Raw genomic sequence first — 20,909 nt, 5'->3', positions numbered from 1 at the left:
CCTCTGACAAAAGCTCCATTAATGATAATAAAGAGAAACAATGAAGCTTTATTGATCCCTGTGTGGAATCTGGGTCGCGATCGGAAGAAGCCGTTTCAGTGGTCGAACCTTTGGCCTCTGTATTGTCTGCAGCTCTCAGAGACTTCCTCTTCCATTAACGTCTCCACTGCTTCAGAAAAGCTCTTTGTTTTCTTCAGACTCAACCCACCCAAACGGATTTTATCCCCAGGGTCAAAGGCACACTGCTGGCCTCCATGTTTTCAGAGGTCACAGACCAGAAGCCCGTTTGGGACATACAGGAAATGTTTTAGTCACAATAACTGTTAATAAACTTTGAACACATTGATAAGCCGGTAATTTCATCTGTTATTTTTCAAGCTAATGAAGTGAAACAGAAAATATTTGTCAAAATCTGTCTGTCTCTCTCTCGTCACCGTCAGTTGTCCTGATTTCATCTTAGATTTTTCCAAGGTGTTACTCTCTCCCTCTTCTTGCCTCCATCTTGTCGCCTGAAATCACCTCTCTCTAAAGGTGTTAGTCCCTCAGGTTTTCTTCTTTTAATTCTCCCTCTCTCTCAGTCTGTGACTCTTCACATCAGCTTCTTTGCCCGGACTGTGCAGGATGCAACTGCAAAGGATAAAGTCGAGTAATCTTAGAAATCATTTCCAAACCCAAATTATATGAAATGAACGATTTAAACTGTATTTCGTTGCCTGAATATTAGAGGCGCCTCAGATTATAGAAACATATTTAACATCAAGATTTCAATCAGACTAATCAAAGACAATCCTGGACCCCAGAACAGACAGGATCCCTAAACTACAACAGCCTCTTGTCTGATAGTTTCCATTTCAACAGTGCTCTCTTAAAGGAGACCATGCTAATTATTCATATAAGGAGCACTTTTTGTTAATCTGGGGCCCATGTTTATGTCTATACTGGCATAAAGGATCCTATGGAATTAAATATGAATTAACTCAGTGATTCATTTATTAATCATTTAGCTTATACTAGGTGAAACATAATATGGCACGATCGATACTGGATTTTTGAGGCTGATATTGATATTTTGGTTAGTTTTTAGTGATATCGGCCAATACATGTTTTCGATCACGAGCCTTTAAATTTATTTTGTTAAAGAACTGTGACCAAGACATGTACTGAGTGGAACGTTTTTCAGTCCTTATAATGAGGACACTGTTTTTCCTCTAATATTACATCTTTCTGTAGTGGAATTTGTTTTGTTATATATCAGCCAACATATATATGATAAGCTAATATTTATCAGTCTAGATCTATAAGAAGGGGTTTTTAGAGATGACGGGATACATGTCTATGTCCAACTTGTCCTCTCTGTTTCTCTTTCTGTAGTGGCTCTGAAGAACCGGCTGTCCAATGGCATTAACAAGAGCAGCGATCACAGTGATGACAACAAGACGTCAGGATCAGCGGACGGTCGCATACCTGAGGGGGAACTGCTGCTGCAGGTTGGTGAGCAACAGGCGACTATGTTGCTGTCAAAGTCTATTTAGTTTTACTGATCTGGTCTGTTTTCTCTTGTGACTTTAATCATGGCTGGTGCTGTAGAAATTTAATTTAAATTCTATTATGATGAAGGAAATAGCAATACACAAGCATATGCAAGGTGAACGTGGGAAGAGTTGAGAGTTAATGAAGGTGGCTTGACGAAACAGATGTATTTACACTTTATAAACATCTGGATATTGTTTGTGTTGAGTGGTTTGATCACTATCCTTCCTCAATACGTCTTGAACATGTTTATATCTGGATTTATATGTGACTAGGCACAGACAAGTAACAATCACCTAACCTCTGACTGAGTTAGTTTGTGGCTTTTTTTCCGTGCATCATGCAGAGAGTCTGCACACAACAACAACAACTGGCTGCTGTAGGTCAGTTGAAACCTTGTGATGGAGGAGAGGCTGCTCTGCACAGCAGGACATGAGGAGAAATGGCTTGTTTTCTTGGACTTACAGCAGAGACATTTCTGCTTTTGGCGAGCGAGACGAGTTGGAGTTTACCACAGTTGTTTTTCACTCGAACACAAGTTCCATCTCGCTCTATTATTATTTTTAAAAGTCAAAATAATGACAGGGTATGTGTTTATTCTCTGAGAGAGCTTCCTCAAAGAGCAGATAATTTCCTTCCAAATATAACGATATATATAACAATTTGCTATAAATGGTTAATTCCGTGATGTAAGTGTCTCTGACTTAATTAAATGTACTACATGGTTAAAACCTGCAACACGCATCTGTTGCTTTCAGCAGCTGTAACAAGGCAACAGTTTTGGCCAGCATTATGTGCCGTCATTAATAACTACAGTATATTTTCACTTGTTCAGTAACTTAAAGGAGCAGTGTGTGGGATTTACTGGCATCTAGCAGTGAAATTGCAGTTTGCAACCATTTGAATACCGCTCGCCTCACCCTCCCTTTCCATGCGTGTCGGAGAAACTACAGTGGCTGCGAAACTTATCTAGAGCCAATCACTGGATCTAGGTTTGTCTGTTCTGGGCCACTGTAAAAACATGGCGGTGCAACATGGCAGCCTCCGTGGAAGGGGACCCGCTCCCTCTGTAGATATAAACGTCTTATTCTAAGGTAACAAAAACACAACGATTCTTATTATCAGGTGATTAAACACTAATGAAAACATACTTATGAATATTATATTCCATTTCTGCCAATAGCTCCTTCTAAATGTTACATACTGGACATTTAAATATGATGAACTAAATATAGACGTCATTTGATTAAAGTAACGCATTACCCTGAGCACTGTACATTTCGTATGGAATTAAACTTAAAACAGCTATAATAGATATTTTTATAATAACAATGTAACAAATGACAATGTGAAAACAATGTGAAAGGGGTCACTCGTACTGATGAACCTATAGAGGATTATTGCCTGAATCTGCAGTTCCTCTTGGCTTTACGGAGCTTTATAGTGAGTTTCAGCTCGTTGTTTATCCCACAACTTTACTGTTTTGTTCACTCTCACCGCTCTCATAGCGTTGTTTTCGGCCGCAGCAGGCAGCTGTTTTCAGGAAAAAAAGCTGTAAAAACCCCTGTACGCTACCTGCTCAGCATTAAACAGCAGACAGACACAGTCGGAGACCAGCTGGTGAACACAGTGGAGCATTTAGCAGCTAAAGAGCCAGATATTTCCCTTTGGTAGAGACCAAAAACAGCTGAAAGAGAGTGCCAGAGTGACCAGAAACACGACTATAAATAATCAACTGTTTGCTAACAAGTTCAACATATCAACTTAAAAGATGAAATGTCAGTGTTCACAACTTGTTTCCGCTGCCCCCAAAGTGGCCAAAAAAATCAGTTATTGCAGGTTTAAAGAGGTTTTATGGTAATCCTTTGACATCCCATGTCATGGTCCAGATGTGTTGGAAAGTGCGAACTTTTGAGAAACTGCCATGAAAAATACTTAAAGTAGTAAAAAACTAAAAAGACACTCTGAGGTGTCTTCATCATTAAAACCATTCAGATTTGACAGGGGCGGAGCTATGCGTTGTGGCTGGAGCCTGAAACTGGTTCTGGTACAATCAGTTCTTAAACACAGAGACACAGACAAGTAGTAAACACTGATTTCTCTGCCCTGAATCAACTTATTGACAAATGTATTGATCCCAGAGGAGTAAATTGGCCACTGCAGCGGTGAAGAATCAAGGATGTGTGGAGGGCAGCAGCTTCCTGCCTACAGCTGCTCTGTTCCATTACAGACGCCGGCCCATGAATTATACAGAGCCGGTGAACACATCTATTATTGAAGTGAGGGGGGGTTGGATGAAGGATGAGTGTGTGTTGGTGGAAATCAACTAAAAGCTTTCAAAGTATTCTTAGATGTTTGACAGTGTATCACCAAATCTTAAACACACCCCTCATGCCTTCATACCGTCCACTTACAGCATGAGACCGGCGACACGTCCAGTGCCAAGGCTGCGCCTCCAATTGGTTGGAAAGAATAGCGCTTCACCACATGTTAACGTGCGAAACTACAGCGAAACAAGAAACAACCGTACTAATAAAACTTTCACAGTGAGATTCATGAATATAGTCTCTCAGTGTGGTAAATAGCTAAATGATGCCGGTGACAGTTAGGCCTACTACTGATGGATAGCTAACGTTATAGCTTGAGTGGGAGGCTGCTGGAGTACAGTCATAGACAACTGTATAGCAGCAGTAAACATGACTGTCATCTCCAACTAAATCTCAGCCCAGTTGATTATCAACAGGTTGGTTATTTACAGACAACACTCAGCCTTACGCTACCTGGATGTCTGGATAACGTCTGGCCGCTGTGTTGGGAGCATGACGGATGACTGATCCGATCAACCTTAATTTATCAAGGTTTCGCGAATGGTTCAGGCAAGGTCACAAAATCATTATTAGACATGTCTATAAAACAAAGAGTTGTTTAAGACGAAAGGAATGTATACAAACTCAAAACTGTAACCCAAACACACGTCAAATTACATTGCCATCTATTGACATGACGTTTTTGTATGTGCCGGTCTGATGTACAGACAAGTGAGTTTTATGTGTGTGTGTGTGTAGGAGCTGGGATAAAGAGAGTCAAATTTATTTTTAAGCATTTGATTGCAAGGTGTGTTGGGTCAAACTCAGACACGACGACCTTTGCTGCTCTGCAAAAAAACAGGAAACACACGAGCAGCTGATTTGAGTCAAAATGTTTTTGGGAAATGCTTCTTCTATTGTAACGTGTTGTATTGACGGGAAGAGAGAGTTTTCCTATGTTTCCTGGCAGCGTTTGCTGTCATTGGGTTGTCATCTACCAGGGAACACACTGACAGAGGCGACAAACATTACTGCACACACACACACACACACATATATATATATACAGTACACAAACCCTCTGTCTCAGGCCAGTGAGAGGTTGACCAAACATGAGAGAGAGGTGTGTTTTCTGAAGACAGATGAAGCTACAGTAAATACAGTAAAGTGCCTGTATGCCATTCCTTTCTGCGTACTGCATGTGTGTGTAGCTGTGTGTGTGCTGGGCGTGGTCACATGCTGTAGGTTGCAGATGTTTTTATTAGATATTGCAGTTTTTAAAGCTTGAATTGAACTTGTTTTGAACATAAAAACTGAGGCTGCAAATGACGATTATTTTCATTATTGTTTAATGTCTCGACAACTTTTTGTCCTTTAGTCTCAAAAATGTCAGAAAATAATAAAAAATATCCCTCATAAGTTCCCAGAGCCCAAAGTGACATCTTGTTTTGTCCGACGAACAATTCAAAACGCAAAAAATTCAGTTTACAATCATATAAAATAACGAAAAGAAGTAAATCCTCACATTAGAGAAGCTAAAACCAGAGAAAGTTTAGCATTTTTGCTTCATAACGATACATTAATTATCAAAGTTGGAGAATAACTAATTGTTTCAGGACCAATGCTATTGACAAGTAATGCCTGACATGGAAGGGGATATCCCGCCTTATCATGATCACTTGATGATTAAGGTATTATTTATTCATATACATATTCATACTTTACTGTAGTATAAGGGTGGGTTCACACCAGTCTAAGTCTAAGTCAACATGAGTTTGCAAATGTATCTGTGGGTGTGTATATTAATTTAGCACAGTGATAAGGCAGCTACTAAGTAATCAACCCTGACCATAGTGCAAATGTACACCAGACAACAAGTAAATTAAGGTTTTATTAAAAGAAGTCAGAGTTTCTATTCTCACATTGCCGCTATCGAGTAAGACCCCCCTGCCCTCAAAATCTCTATTATTCAACAGCTAAGAGAAGCTGTCGTGTTTTAACCCTGATGGTAATGCATTTTGGACATCATGTAATGGATTTTGAAAGAGGTTTCAAAAGGAAATGTAAAGTTTTGACCCAACAGCAGTGATATAAATCTTAAAAAACCATCTGAGCCCGGATCTGTGAATGAGGAATAAGGATTGTATTAGCTCATTTGTCTGTTCAGATAAAGACTGTATTCCTATGGAGGTCATCATCATCATCATCATCATCATCAGTAAGGTGTAGGCACATGCTGGCAGGATGCCGTTGTGACTCTCTGTAGTGTCGGGACACAGTGTCATCACCTCCTCACCGAGCCCCGAGGCTCGAGGAGGGAGAGGAGGAGCAATGATGGAGGTGTTAGTCATCCAGTAGTGACCTCCTTCTCCTCCCTCCTCCTCCTCCCCTCCATGACTTCTCTTTGAACTGACGTCCACTCCTCCTTCCTCTCTTTGTGCCCGGGGGAGAAGTCTCATCCCTGTTTTTTTGTTTTTGTCTTTTATCCTCTCTTATCCTTTCTCCAGTCCCATTTCTTCTCTTTCTTCCTTGTTTTAAAGCCTTTGTTGTTACTGGAATCTGATACGATCTTGGTAATCTAGCCTGATAATTTCTTCTGAACAAGTCAGAGATGTGGATTGTGGCGATTCAGAGGTTTCAAAGACAATCGAAACAAGGAATTTCTGAAATTTCTAGCAAGCAGATTTCATGTTGAGATTATTCCATATAACGATAAAAGGATTTCAAAACAGGAGCTGGATGTCATGTCTTCACATTTGTCTTGTGAAATGTTTTGTTGTTAGCTGACATTTGGGTTTCAGCAGGTAAAACTACCTTCAGTGCATCTGTAGTATATATGTTGATATGTTTGGCTTGCTAACATGCTAACACTTATCATTTTATATCCTAATCATCAGCTCGGTTGGTCACTTTGCTTGTTAAACACTTTGGCCAACAGCAAACTATCTTGACAACTACTGGCCAGATTGCCATGATATTTGCTGTGGATGTTCGTGGTTACCAGAGAATGATTTTTAAAAATGTTTTTGGTAACCTCCTAACCTTTTCTTTAGCGCTACTGTCAGGTTAAACCCCCCAGAAAAATTTAAACGTAATGAGTGGACGGCTGTGAAATTTACTGGGCAGTGAGCACCTTCATGTTCTCCGGAGGATGAACCACTTTGGACTCTCCATCAGCTTTTTTTCTGGACGTTTCACCCTCAGGACAAGATGTGGACTTTGCAAACATCTGTTAGATTTTACATAAATAGCCCCACTACTGATAAGACTCAGAGAATATTAAAATCTTAAGTATGTCTTTAGTGTCTTAAATGTTTGTTTACTTTAGCAAAGTGATGACTCAGACCCTTCCAGTGACCAACACGCATTATAAACACGATTATAATCATTATAAACATTAACCAAACAACATGTTTTCTCTCTGCAGGCCCTGAACGGCTTCGTCCTGGTGGTGACAGCTGAGGGAATCATCTTCTTCTGCTCTCACACCATCCAGGATTACCTTGGCTTCCATCAGGTAAAACCTCCTGTAAATTTCAAGTAAACTAGAAGTCGCTTATCTCAACCCACCGGCCAATTCTTGTTCTTCTTGGCTCTTTGGATCACGCAGTGTTTTCACCTTTAGTTTAGCTTGTTTTTGGCTTGCAAAAGTTATTATGCAACAAACATGTAAAACATCTTATTATTGGTTAAATGTTTGATAGTCTTTTATAAATCTATTACCTGGGTGCAATATAGCGTGATATATAGTCTCACTGCCATAGTAAAAAAGGCTGAATATGTTATGAATTATGAAGAATTACCTTTTATGCTGCATAGGAGGGTCTATTGAGAGGCAAAGAGGTGGAGTTAACGTGCACAATGAGGTTCATGGCAAGCGGAGTGAACGCATCTTCCCGAGTGCCCTGAGGATTGAAACAAATGCACATATGGAGCGAGAGGTTTAATCCAATTGGCTTCACAACAGAGCGACGCTGCAGTCTAATCTCATTTCTGAGAATGTGATTTTCAAATTATCCAAAGCTTGCCTGTCACACACTTACATACGCATACACACAGACACACCACATAAATGCAGACAATAAACACAGACACACATCTTTCCCCCCGCCCGTTCATACACACACTGCACGCCTAGTCAGGGTGTAAACATCACCTCTCACCCCTCATTTCCCTGTCCACCTGAGGCACGTCACCATTCATTTACCAAACACACCCAAATCCGTGGTGAAGCTGCTGTCTCTGCTCACGTGGAGTATTTGGAAACAACACCACGCAGTGAGTGTCACCCAAACATTGGGTGTCAACAGCTGTTGTAACACCCGTAAAATAAGACACAACTGAGGAACAAGTAGGGAAAGAGGAACATTTGTTGAGACACAGATGTTTTTGTAGTTTTTTTCTCTACCACTGAGAACAAGAAACATTCATAGTCAGACAACCACACAACCAGCTTACAATGTTTTATTGTCTAATTGTCTTGTGCTAAGCTAAAGTAAGCACACTCCTATTCCTACTGGTATGCTTCTTAGCCTAACCACCGCTAGCTTAGCACAACCATTGCTTCAAGAGTTAATAGCCAGGCTGCATAAAGCCCAAATACAGTTAACGAGAAGAAATAACTCCCCTTCTCATGTTGCTGTTTGAAAAGTATTTCACGTAACACTGCTGCCTGTCAGTATTCCTTTGTGGTAACCTGAGTTTGACCTGAGTGGTTCCACTCTGAATCTGAGCCAGGTCATGCTGGGTCTGGACGACAGATATCGGGGTTACAGCGGTTCTTTGGCTTTGTTTCGGCTATTTGAATCAAATGTTCAGCGACACTTGATTTCTTTTGGCTCCACTTCAAGGCAAACGAATCAAACGCACCCCTCAGGGTACCTGCTGACAGTAACTGCTTCAACAAAACATCTACCGTAACTCCTGCAGTCTCATATTCAGTCTAAAAATTGTAGGTAAAATTTTCTTCCGTGTAACTTTCGTTCATATCGATTCATCATACTGTATATTTATAAAGAATGATTCAGACTTCAACTATTTTTTCCTGTCAGACCGATGTGATGCACCAGAGTGTGTTTGAGCTGATCCACACTGAAGACCAGCAGGAGTTCAGGAGCAACCTGCACTGGGCCCTCAACCCCCCTGCCGGCCTCGGACCCCCCACGGATGCCTCAACAGGTCTGTCAACTGAAGACACACCCAATTCAATTCAGCAGTATCTCCATGCTGTGTCTGTGATGTACTGACGCAGGAGGAAGGTCTGAATAAACTAAACTGACTTATTAAATATTGTGCCAGGAGGGTATCATATTACTGCTTTAGTCACAATTCCACTTTTAAATTGTCCTTCATTACTATGCTAGCTTGCAAGCTAGGTTTGCTAGCTAGCTAGCTTGCTAGCTAGTACTCAACCGCCTGACATTTCTAGAGCGGAGACCAGAAGAGTGAGCAGAAGGAAGCAGCAGTCAGCCAAAAGGAGGGCTTAACGCAGCGGACCACATTTGTTGTCATCACCACCACACACAGCCATGCAGGCTCTGGCTTCACTTTGCCATTATTTAGCAAAAGAGAAGAAGAAGAAATAAAACAACATGGCAGACAACAGCAGATTAACATAACACCGGGCGTGGCCACACACATAACTGTCTATATCTCACTCACGGTTTCTCTAATCAGTTTAAAACGTGGTACATATGATCAGTAAACAACACCAACATCATGCCACTGCATCACAGATGTCGTGGCGAGTACAATAAAGACATAAGCATATTGTGTGTGAATGTTATTAGAACTGTGGAACTACTGCTGGCAGGTAAATATATTATCATCATCCAGAATTTTTGTGAAAGGTTTTAGTGTCCCTTGACACCGAGACAAACCAAATGTACAAATCCGATGGATACTGTACTGTATAGAGATTAAAAGCTTTGTGGACAGTTCTTTTTGCCCTTTTGAATCTGAACTGAGGTCAGAGAAGAGGCGAGAAGAGGTGACCTTTAACTGAAGCCTCCTGAGATGTGTTCTGAATGTTACAGTACACACACACACACACAGACACACACTCACATGCACTTTCCCTAACACAGTGTACGCACAGAAACACAACACAGCAGTGGACACATCAGCAACGAAAAACAAACTCACACAGTTGCTTTCACCAGCACACACACTCCTACTGCACTTGACAAGACACACACAAACTGTACAAACACACAAACAACAGATCAAGGTCATTTGATGGTTGTTTGTTTCAAACAGCTATGGTTTTACACACATTTCTATGCCATAATTGTTATATGAATCATAATAAAATAATAATAACATGATATTTAATGTCCTCAGATGGGGAGTCGGTGTCGACCTCTTCCTGCCTGGTGAGCTACAACCCCGACCAGCTTCCACCTGAAAACTCCTCCTTCCTGGAGAGAGGCTTCGTCTGCCGCTTCCGCTGTTTGTTGGACAACTCCTCGGGCTTCCTGGTGAGACTGAAATTTCAGTACAACTTTATTAATTCATGTAAGGGCAATTGTGTGACGCAGCTCGCCACCGAGATCAACAGAAACACACACAATAGTTTGGAAGAAAGAAAAATACTGTTAATAGGAAACAAATACTTTAAGATGTATTTCCTAAAAAGCTTGCATTTTTGGGGGTTTATAATTACAGATGTCCTTTTATCACATTTAACCAAAAAAGACGGCTTAGATTAACCTGTTTTAGCGATTTAGAGACATGATTATTGATATGCACTTTCCCAGTCAAATAAAGTGGTAAAATTAATCCATATTTGAGGCTTGAAGTGTTTTCAGGCCTGTTGGTGCTGCTGGCAGTATGGCGTGCCACCTCAGAGTCCCTCAGGGATCAGAAGCCACCATTTACTCCTGTAATCCGCCTTAAGAGAGTCTCAGGGTCGTGGGGAAAACGGCCTTAATCCTCCCACCGCCCAGAGGAGACGAGAGCAGAGGGGGAACTTGCTTAGTCAGGGTTGGTAGCTCCAGAGCTAGCCACTGCTCCTTCTACTAAGACAATTAGCTGCAGATCAAGAAAAACACGCTGTGGTTCAGTGGAAGCGAAAATCCCTTTCACTACTAGTCGATAGTGAAAATAATCGTTAGTTCCAACCATGTTTTAGCTCATTAACTGCACATCTTCTATATTTGACATGACTGCCAACCATTTTCCAAAGTAAACCATAGGTAGGTAGGTAGACAGGCAATAGACATCCTATCATTTCATTTGGGCCTAATGAAATAATTGGATGGGTTTAGTATAGGCCTGCGACAGCCACAGGTAGCAGATTTTATTTATTTTTAATTTTTTTAATTTTCAGAGTGTATGATTTATTGATTGGTGTCAGGATGTGAAGATAATTTCGACAAATATAATAAAAAATGCCTCTGAAATAGAGTACCTGCCCTAACTTTAAGGATGCCATCGCTCAGAGTGAGAAGCTAATAGAGAAAATAGGTTTTCGGGGCCTTTAAAGATAAAATAATCCTTCACTGAAAATATTTTGTGGATTTAATTTTGTGTTATATTATTATTCTATAGTAAGGCGGTTGAGGGCAGGGACTCACTTCTTTGTCAGTAAAAGAAAGTTACTGATATGGTAAGGGTTGCCTGAAAGCTCAAGCCCTGGAGCTGTTAGGGATTCACCGTCTTGCTCAAGGACACTTCAGCAGAGCTTGTGAAGGGGTTCGAACCTGCGTCTCCCTGCCCCCCCCCCCAATGCGTTTGCGTGAGCAGTAAGCCAGGTTTCTGCTTCTGTCTGCCGCTCACTATGGCTTTGTTTTTCGTAATCCCTCCTGCTATTCAGGGCTAGATTCCTGACATCACGGCAGCAGGCCCTTAAACCCACCAAGGTCAATTAACCAGAGCTAACAGAGGAGGTGGGGGTCCTCACACGAGACGCCACAGGGTGAGAGGAGGGCAGCAGACAGGAGAATGTGTTTTCAGTGTTGTTGTTTTTTTCAACACCTCCCTGTTGGCTGCTGTTGTTGGTTGTTGATCCAGAAATTGAAAGTTCACTCAGTCTCTGTAAGGAAACCTTCTTCGTGTAGGTTTCCTTACGGTTTCTGTTATTTTCATGAGAGGATTTTCACTTTCAGACACATTTAGATGAGAAGGACAGAGTAATGAAACCAAGTGAAAACAAAATGCGTGAATGTTGAAGCTAATTGTCAACATGCAACTAGCTGCTAGCTCCAGACAACCCCAGAAAACGTATATATTCTCTCAAGAAATACAAAGTCAGTACGTTCTCCAGATGTTTGGGGCTCCAACGGTTAATTTGGTCTCCTCTAATGGCTGTCTTAATGGTAATATTGAAAATTAATGTTTCACTGAAAAGATATTAAGGCTTAAAAACGACGTTATTTTTTGGGTTTGCCTCGATTGTCATGCCTGTTGCTAATTGCTTGGATTGAAAAGATTTGTAATGTTGCTAACTGATAATGAAATGTGCATGTTCTTTATTCCTGATTGCTTGACCAGTGGAGCTAGATAAGTAGGGATTACAGCTGGACTACTGAGCAGGCCATGGCATTAACATGATACTGCCTATCAAGCTAATGGTGCCTGCCATGGCAGTTTAGCCTTAGCAGATACAACGCAGATATAAGGCCAGGTCAAGCTGCTGAGTATCTGCTCTTTGCTTGGGTGAGAGTAGGAGCTGCTTAAAGGTACGCAAGGTCAGGGCTAGTGTCGCCTGTCATGGGGCCGAGTAGACTTCTGACGGCACAGCCTGATCTCCACTGCAGGGCCTCGTTAGGCCAAAACATCTTTTAACGTGAATACTGGGCTGCCATAGAAATGGTCACCAACTTTTGGCACATTTTACTGTGTAATAATAACTATAATAATAGTTACATTTTATAGGAATTTCAAGTAGAAAGGTCATCGTGTCACCAAAATGTGCCCAACAAACATTGTTTATTTACAGCCAACATGTCAGGAGATACAGTCCTTTGAAAATATAAAAATTTGAAAGGTTTACTTGATGGTAATATTAGAGGAAATGTCATGGCGTCTCGTCTTAGTAGCGTGACTGTGAACAGCAAATTTCATGCCAATCCAGACATCATCGGTCAAGGAAAGTTTGACTTGATGGTGACGCATGAGGAAATCAAAACGTCACCAAAATCAATAGGCTTTGTCTGCTTGAAACTATCAGTTTACAATCCGAGTTACAAACCCAGATCTCCCAGAACCAACAAGAGTTGGTTTGAAAAAGTAGGTGCTCTCCAATAAAGGATACTTCAATGATCAATGATTTTGGGCGTATTGAATCTCACAGCCAATCAGTTTACTGTACTGCCTCAGGATTGCTAAGGTCTGGCTATCTCAGTTCTTTTCTTTTGATAATGTTTCTTCGATTCACATAATCTGAACATAAAGGAAATCAACCTATGCAACGTTACAGATAAACCAATTCATGTACAGTTGGACAGGCTACTCTACTCCATGAAGGAGGTGATTATTAGCAACCAAAATCACCCCAAAAAGTTTAATTGTGGCTTGACTAATAAAGGTGATGAACAAGTCTCAAAACAAATGAGTCATTTGCTGTTGTGAAAGACTTCATTTTACTTTTTCTGTGTTGATCTTGGCCACATGAACATTATGAAGGTCACACATTATTTCCAACAGTGAGACTTATGATTTGTCTAAAAAGAGTGCCTCAACAGTCATGCTTTCTCCTAAACTAACCTGTAAAAAACACAGAATATAGGTATTATAAATAGTGTACAATGAGTCATGTGACCAGAGGGAGAGGAGCGAGAGGGTTTTCAGTGAGAGACACCAGTGGAATCAGTGTGTTTACAGTGTACTGAAGTGGTATTGCTCTCTACATTACTCAGCAGGATAAATAAGACTGATGGTGCTCAACAGGGAGAAAAGAAACAGCACTCACTCGCTGAAGAAGCTGAAGATTCACAGCTTTCTCTTTTCACCTTATTTGTAATTTATTGATATTAAATCTGCATGTGCTCTCCTCTCAGGCGCTGAATGTCCAGGGTCGACTCAAGTTCCTCCACGGTCAGAGCCGTCAGCAGTGCGACAGCGAGGGGAGCACTCCACCTCAGCTCGCCCTGTTCGCCATCGCCACACCCCTCCAGCCTCCAGCCATCTTGGAAATCAGAACGAGGAACATGATCTTCAGGACCAAACACAAGCTCGACTTCACACCCATGGCCTGCGACGCAAAGTACGTACTGTCAAAACCTCCTCACACATATGACAGGTTTTATTCCAAATGTTTATTTGCTTATTTAACGCAGTCCGTGTGTGGTTAAGTTTGTAATTCTTGTTTGTATGTGCTGGATTTTCAGGGGTAAAATAGTTCTGGGCTACACCGAGGCGGAGCTGAGAGTTAGAGGTTCGGGTTACCAGTTCATTCACGCTGCCGACATGCTGTACTGCGCCGAAAATCATGTCCGAAGTAAGTCACAGCTGTTCACAGTCTGTACGGTTTACATCACAATTCATAATTAGTGAAGCACGACTGAGACTGGATACAAATCACCGGAACAACTAGATATATATATAGTTTGCTATTAAGAGTTTGTACAGTATGTTGTTGTGTAACTAGTAATCATCTTCCCTTATCAGAACTATAAGATCCATCTTGCACTTTTTGAGTTACTGCTGGCCACACCCCAAATAGCATGCTCAGAGGAAAAAGGTTGACTTAACAAACATCTAAACATCACCGAAAGGTCTATTTTAGGCAAACATGGAACCTGTAGAGCTGCTCAGAGTGACGTTAATTACATCCAGCTGATTTATTGGCTTTTTTTAACATCACAAAAATGTGACTTTTGCAGCTTTACACCAGTCAAGGATCAGTATACATACGAGTGTATTGACCCCTGTCTCATGTTTGGCTCAACATTACATTTGTAACACATGCAACAACCAAACAAACAAACGCTCTGTGTGTCTGTTGTTGTTGGAGGAAATCTCCGAGCGAGAGTCAAGTGTCCTACTTAACTTGTGTACCGGATGACCCGGTTAGTCATAACCATGGCGCCCTCAACAGACTACTACCAGACACGCTCACACACACAAAGACACATACTGTATGTATGTAGTCATGCATACAGAAACAGAAATACATGCATATGCATTTAGAAACATATAACACAGAGATACATACATGTGCAGCACGCTCGGATGCACGCAGAGGAAGACAGGTTTCCATATAGTACAGACGTACACAAACACAATCCACATAATAATAATACATGATGCCATTTTAATGATATTGCATATACATTACGTGTGTATATTCTCTCATATATTCAATAATAGTAATATTTCATACACAGTAGTCAATCATCCACAAGCCAGGGTTTATGTGGAGTCTGTAGAGATCAATGGCCCAGTTGGAGAATACAGACATTTACACCTGTAATCCTTCAGATTATGAGGAAAGTAAAACAAAATGAGGCCACAGATCCGTACACCAGAAAACTCGCTGCTTATCATTTGTCAGTTTTGGTTTGGTTTGGGCTTTAAAGTAACATTATAGGTCACAGAATCTCTGAGCTGCACTGTTTATTTCTCCTACAGGACAACGATAAGAGTTTGTCCACAGACATAAATATTGCAGTTCCTTTTAAAGGTCAGCGGCTCGTGGCTTTTACTACTAAAAATATGCAGCGCTGACTGTGAAACTACAGATCCCAAAACAATTTCAGGGGGCAACATGGACAACATGATTAACATTGTAGGTTAGACTAACATGTATTTCTCAAATCTGTGCACTGATAGTTAGTGTTTTATAGGTAATATTCTAAAAAAAACTGCAAGTATTTAGTGATTTTTTTTCTTGACAGGGTGACAAAGCCTCTAAAATAGACCGCAATTGGGCATAAAAATTCTCCATTTAAACCCAGAATACTAATACTACTACTAAAAATACCAATCATGCTGGATGGTCCACTCTGATCTGGACTAGATCGAGATTGTGAATGATACACAGTTTGACAACAAATTGATTGCAGAATTGATCATACTGTAATGAATGAGAAACCATATGAACCATCTTGGGACACTAAAACTCTCCTTCGACAGCAAAAATAATGAAGTTCTTTTGGGATTCACGGCTTCTTAAAGCACAGTGAATCCCAGAAAAATAATGTAATGCAATGAGACATGTGTCATTGCTGTCGTTAAGTATACCCTCCCACCCTCACCTAAACACAAATTAACTTGTGGTTACAAACTGCCAGTATATTGGAAGTAGACAATATTTTCAGCTGTTCCCCAACTGTTCAACTGGTATATTAGTCTAAGCCACAGTCTTTCTATGAGGAAGCAGCTGGTTTTTCACTGAGACTGTGCTTAATACGAAGCTCGTTTGGAGACTAGACAGCACAGAAAAATGACCTGCACCGCAATTGCAAACACCGACAGACAACACTGAGCCATGGAGATGAGGGATTTGGGGTAGAAGGATGTGATGGTGTATGCATGTGTGTTGGGCTGCTTGAGAGTGTGCAAACAGAACTTGTAACATGTGCATGTAGCCAAAGTGAACATCAGCATGAAGCCGCCATCACAGCAGCACGCCCAGCTGAGCAAATGCAGGGTGAGTGTATGCACACTGCGGGGTGTACAGAGCGTAAACAGCAGTGACACGGAGCCTCCAATGTCTTGTCTGATGTGATTCCAGTGATAAAGACGGGAGAGAGCGGCCTCACTGTCTTCAGGCTGCTCACCAAGGACAACCGGTGGAAGTGGGTCCAGGCCAACGCCAGGCTCGTCTACAAGAACGGCAAGCCAGACTACATCATCGCCACCCAGAGGCCGTTGGTGTAAGTGGATGACGATACCAGCTTGATTTTTGAGTCTTAGCTCATTTATCTGTTAATTTCTTCTCTGTAACACGTGTTTCCACAGGGATGAGGAAGGAGGGGAACACCTGAGGAAGCGGTCAATGCACCTTCCCTTCACCTTCGCCACCGGAGAGGCGATGCTCTACCAGACCGGTTATCCACTGCACGGCTTTCCTGATTCCTTCCAGGGCAAAGCCAAAGGCAGCAAGTCCAAGAAAGGCAAACTGGACAAGAGCTCTTCAGATGACCTGGACCCAAAGTCTCTGCTTGGAGCGCTGATGAGCCAGGATGAGTCCGTGTATGTCTGCCAGCCGGACACAGAGCCTAAGATGTCCTACCACAGCAGCCTTTTTAGCGAGCAGCAAGGTGACAGCAGTGGTTTTGGTGGCTTGTTAAGTGGCGATAGCTGGCATATCGTATCTAACGGGGAGACGGGGAGATGTAATAGCAAAACATCTAGTTATGACCCACTGCTGGCCACTTTGGACTCTCTGTCCCTGGATGGAGAGGAAACGTGCTCCAACAGCGAGCTCTTTAGCGCCCTGGAGAACCTGGGCCTAAATGCTGAAGACCTGGAGCTCCTGCTGCTGGATGAGAGGATGATCCAGGTGGAGCTGGACCCAAACCACATCCCAACACTTAGCGACATTCTCACCAACAACGAAATCCTCTCCTACATCCACGACTCACTGGAAAGTGGGACTGAGGGGGAGGAACAAAGAGACAGAGCTGGACTTGAACCTTCGACTTGTCCATCAAACTCAGCCCAAAGCGTCGCCCAGCAGCCACAGGCATGCCTCACACCTGCTGTCCCTCCAGCGCTTCCCAGCAGCAGGCAGCCCATCATCCAGCTGTCGCAACAGATGCAGCAACACATCAGTGCGGGTGAGCTGGTGAAAGCTCAACCGGGGCAGATTCAGTCCCAGTCTGACACAAAGATTTTAACTGGGATTCCCAACGGTCACTGGGTGGTAACGACAGAGAACCACCATCACCCCAACAACCGCACCCATCATCACCCACATACTGTGCTCAAAGCCTCACAGTTGAACGGTGAACATAAACACCTCAACTCACTTCTGGAATCGAGTCAACAGTGGCAGATTCAGCAGGACCAGCACTCGGTGCATCTCCAGTCCCATCAGCAGGTAAACAGCCAGAGCGCTTTGCTTCCTGACTTCCAGAATCAGCTCGGACTGACAACAAACGGATCTTGCGTCCCAAACGGACACGCAGCCTTTCCACCGAACGTCGAGGTCGGCCACACAGGTTACAATATCTCCAACACACCTCATGCAGGTGGCACAGTACTGAACGGCGGGACCACACCAGACGTTTGTCACTGCCAGAGTATGGTGGCCACCACGCAGCCCTACCAGCTGCAGGGTCACCAGAAACACCAGCAGCAGCAGATGTTGCAGCAGACTCAGGTTCCACCATCCTGTCCCACCCAGAGCTCTGCACTGGAGTTAGAGCAGTTACTGGGTCTGTCCCAGCCACAGCACAGCCAGCCGTCATTAGAGGCCTACAGCATGTTCAACACCACCACACAGGACTCCACTCACAGCAAGGTAAGAGACCAGGGAAATGGAGGTTACATGGTGCAAATAGGAATTGCTTGTTTACTTAAGCTGATAATAATTAATAATCATTACTACTACAAACTCAAGGTGAGGTGATTGAGGAACAGACAGTGATTTTCTCAGGCAGTCTTAGTTAAGAATTTGTATTTTGAGTTCACCGAGTAATTTTAATCCCGTCTAGACTGAAGTTTCATTTTTCCATCCAGAAATATGTAAATATTATTATTATTATATCAAATTACGTGTGAAACCCCTTTTCATGAGTTCCCGAGTAAATTGTTTTACTATTTAGATGATTGAACAAAATCTAATTATTGATTTCCCCCAGTAATACAAATGCTTTCCAGACAGGGTTATGGACATCAGTCAGACCAAACATTGGCTGTTAGGACAGTAACTGCATTCCCATTAGCATTTAATTGTTAATATTATGTATATATATATATATATATATATATATATATATATATATGTTTGTGTGTGTGTGTTTCAACATCCCAACATTAAAACATTCTTAGCTAGTATTTATCAAGAATGTAGTACTCAAAAAGTCAAGTAATCTGCTTCATCAGGTCTGTGTCAGTGTGGTTTGATCAAATCTGGCAACAAAAGCAAAGATCATCACAATTGTCAGCAAATTTTGATTCAAATATTGGTAAATTTGATTGATGCACAAACAGTACGTGACATCAAACCAGCGAGAAGAGCTCAGAGAAAACCACAAGTACAGAAATCAATTCTCTGAAATAACCAGAACAGTTTAACCCTGGCATAAAGGGTCAGAGTAAGAAGCTGGTTGAGTAAAATATGTTTTCAGGGCCTTTAAGTGACTTGTAAAAAATGTGTTTGCAGCATACTGTAGTTTATTTTCCTTCTAAACAAACATTTTGTCCTTCTGTCATCACAACACGTGTAATTATTAAATGATTGACGTCATAGAGTTAAATCTGAGACGACAATGATTTGTGCAGGTTTTATTATCCTGCAGCAACTTTCATTAAACGCAGAGGTTGGAGGGTCATTTCCTATTTATATGGCATCCCCACATAATACTAGTCCCACGAAAACAGGGCTTATGCTGCATGTCCATGAGAAGGTGAGTAATGCGTTCCCCTCTCTCAACAGTCATCCTGAAAATGAATCCCACTAAGACCTTCTGTCTTGTGTCAGGCCTGTTCTGTCTTTCTCTTTTCCTTCTTACCATCTCAAAACGACTAAAGCTGCCAGCTCTCCTCAAAACTGTTTGGTCTGGGAGCCAGCCTCTTGATTCAAGCCCACTGACGAGGCCTGAAGTCTTTGTTGCCCTCAAATATCAGTGAACATCAACAAACCGAGGGCTGCAGAATCTAAACCCCAACGCTTCAACCCTGCGCTGTTCTCTTTCACTGTCATGAAAATGGATTTTTTTCAAGTCAGCACACAGCGGCCCCGGGCTGGCATGGAGCTCAGAGTAAACTGCGATGATGCGACCAGACATGCCATGTAAATAAGACAAGGGGGAGATGGGTCAGAGCAACACGGTCTGAGAATAGAGTCGACTAGAATCTATCGAAGTAGAGTCTGTATAAGTAATGGGATTTTATTAGCATCTCAGGAGAAGAAGGTTTGTTTTATTTGTGCTGAATGTTTCTGCTGTGCTTAATCTTTAGGTACATTAGTGTGTGTGTTTACACTGGGCAGTACGGCATCAAACATGCAGAAAATAACCTTTACTTCCACTTTAAAACTTTGCCCTAATCTTAATTTCTTTGTTGAATTTTGATTGTTGTTCAACCAAACCTTCTTCAACATATACCATCTACTCATTAGTTGAGACAGAACTTAAAGAGAACAGACAAGATAAAGGTTTAATCGATGATTCAGTAGATGTCACAGTTTGTTAACTATTTAATCATATAAATCTTTTTTTTTTTAGCAAAAATTCTCTGGTTTCAGCTTCTCAAATGTTTTTATTTATTTATTTTTTAGCCTTCTGTTAAACTGAATATCTTTGCATTTTGGACTGTTGATGATTTTTTTATGGAGAATAAAATAATCTGTAGCTTAAACAATAATGAAATTAAGTTAGTTTAAAGTAAAATGTGAGCTGAATGAGTTGACACTTACATTAAAAGGAACATTTTAAGAATGTCTGCTCTATAAGCCATTGTGCAAAAGTAATTGTAGGGATCTTGATGCACTGTCAGCATAAACTCAGATCCCAATAATATTATTTGGGTTAGTTAATGAGACTGTATAATGTTCAGGGGAAGCAGGAATTCGTCTTTTAAGTCCAACAAAACCTTTTTCCAGTAATGACAAAGCAGCGAGGGCTTGGGAATGTCATCCTAACAACGCTAATCATTTAGAGTACAAAGAGGCACGTAGCTGGAGGTCTAGAGAAATTCCCATCGTAAAACATAACGAGGTAATGAGACCTCGCCAATCAAGGCGGCCAAATTTAGTTCGAAGCGGTATTTCAACCAGGAATGTCTCGCACAAATGGTTCACTTTTCTGTCCCAGTAGAACAAGTCTGCATTGTTAACTTAGCTGTGAATATACTTACTCTAGCAAAGGCCAGTCATCATGTTGGTTAAACAAGCAAGATTAAAAACCCAACATAATAAAGCTCACCTTTGCTTTGTTAGGATTTGTTTCACTAGCTAGG

The 20,909-nt window shown here is 41.6% G+C and overlaps 1 protein-coding gene across 1 annotated transcript in view; it reads left to right on the top strand.

Moving 5' to 3' along the window:
• LOC122872333 (aryl hydrocarbon receptor-like) overlaps window positions 1–20,909 on the top strand; it is a 37,248-nt gene that overhangs the window by 9,575 nt on the left and 6,764 nt on the right. Inside the window, exons 3-10 of the mRNA XM_044188419.1 lie at window positions 1,372–1,487; window positions 7,264–7,353; window positions 8,888–9,014; window positions 10,179–10,315; window positions 13,838–14,043; window positions 14,168–14,277; window positions 16,516–16,657; window positions 16,743–18,249. Coding sequence (XP_044044354.1) covers window positions 1,372–1,487; window positions 7,264–7,353; window positions 8,888–9,014; window positions 10,179–10,315; window positions 13,838–14,043; window positions 14,168–14,277; window positions 16,516–16,657; window positions 16,743–18,249 — 2,435 coding nt within the window. The remainder of the gene's footprint in view (window positions 1–1,371; window positions 1,488–7,263; window positions 7,354–8,887; window positions 9,015–10,178; window positions 10,316–13,837; window positions 14,044–14,167; window positions 14,278–16,515; window positions 16,658–16,742; window positions 18,250–20,909) is intronic.

The sequence above is a fragment of the Siniperca chuatsi genome, linkage group LG24, assembly GCF_020085105.1.
Source record: "Siniperca chuatsi isolate FFG_IHB_CAS linkage group LG24, ASM2008510v1, whole genome shotgun sequence".
NCBI classification, from domain to species: domain Eukaryota; kingdom Metazoa; phylum Chordata; class Actinopteri; order Centrarchiformes; family Sinipercidae; genus Siniperca; species Siniperca chuatsi.
The sequence above is the reverse complement of the archived record's forward strand: the minus strand, read 5'-3'. Positions and strand labels throughout refer to the sequence as shown.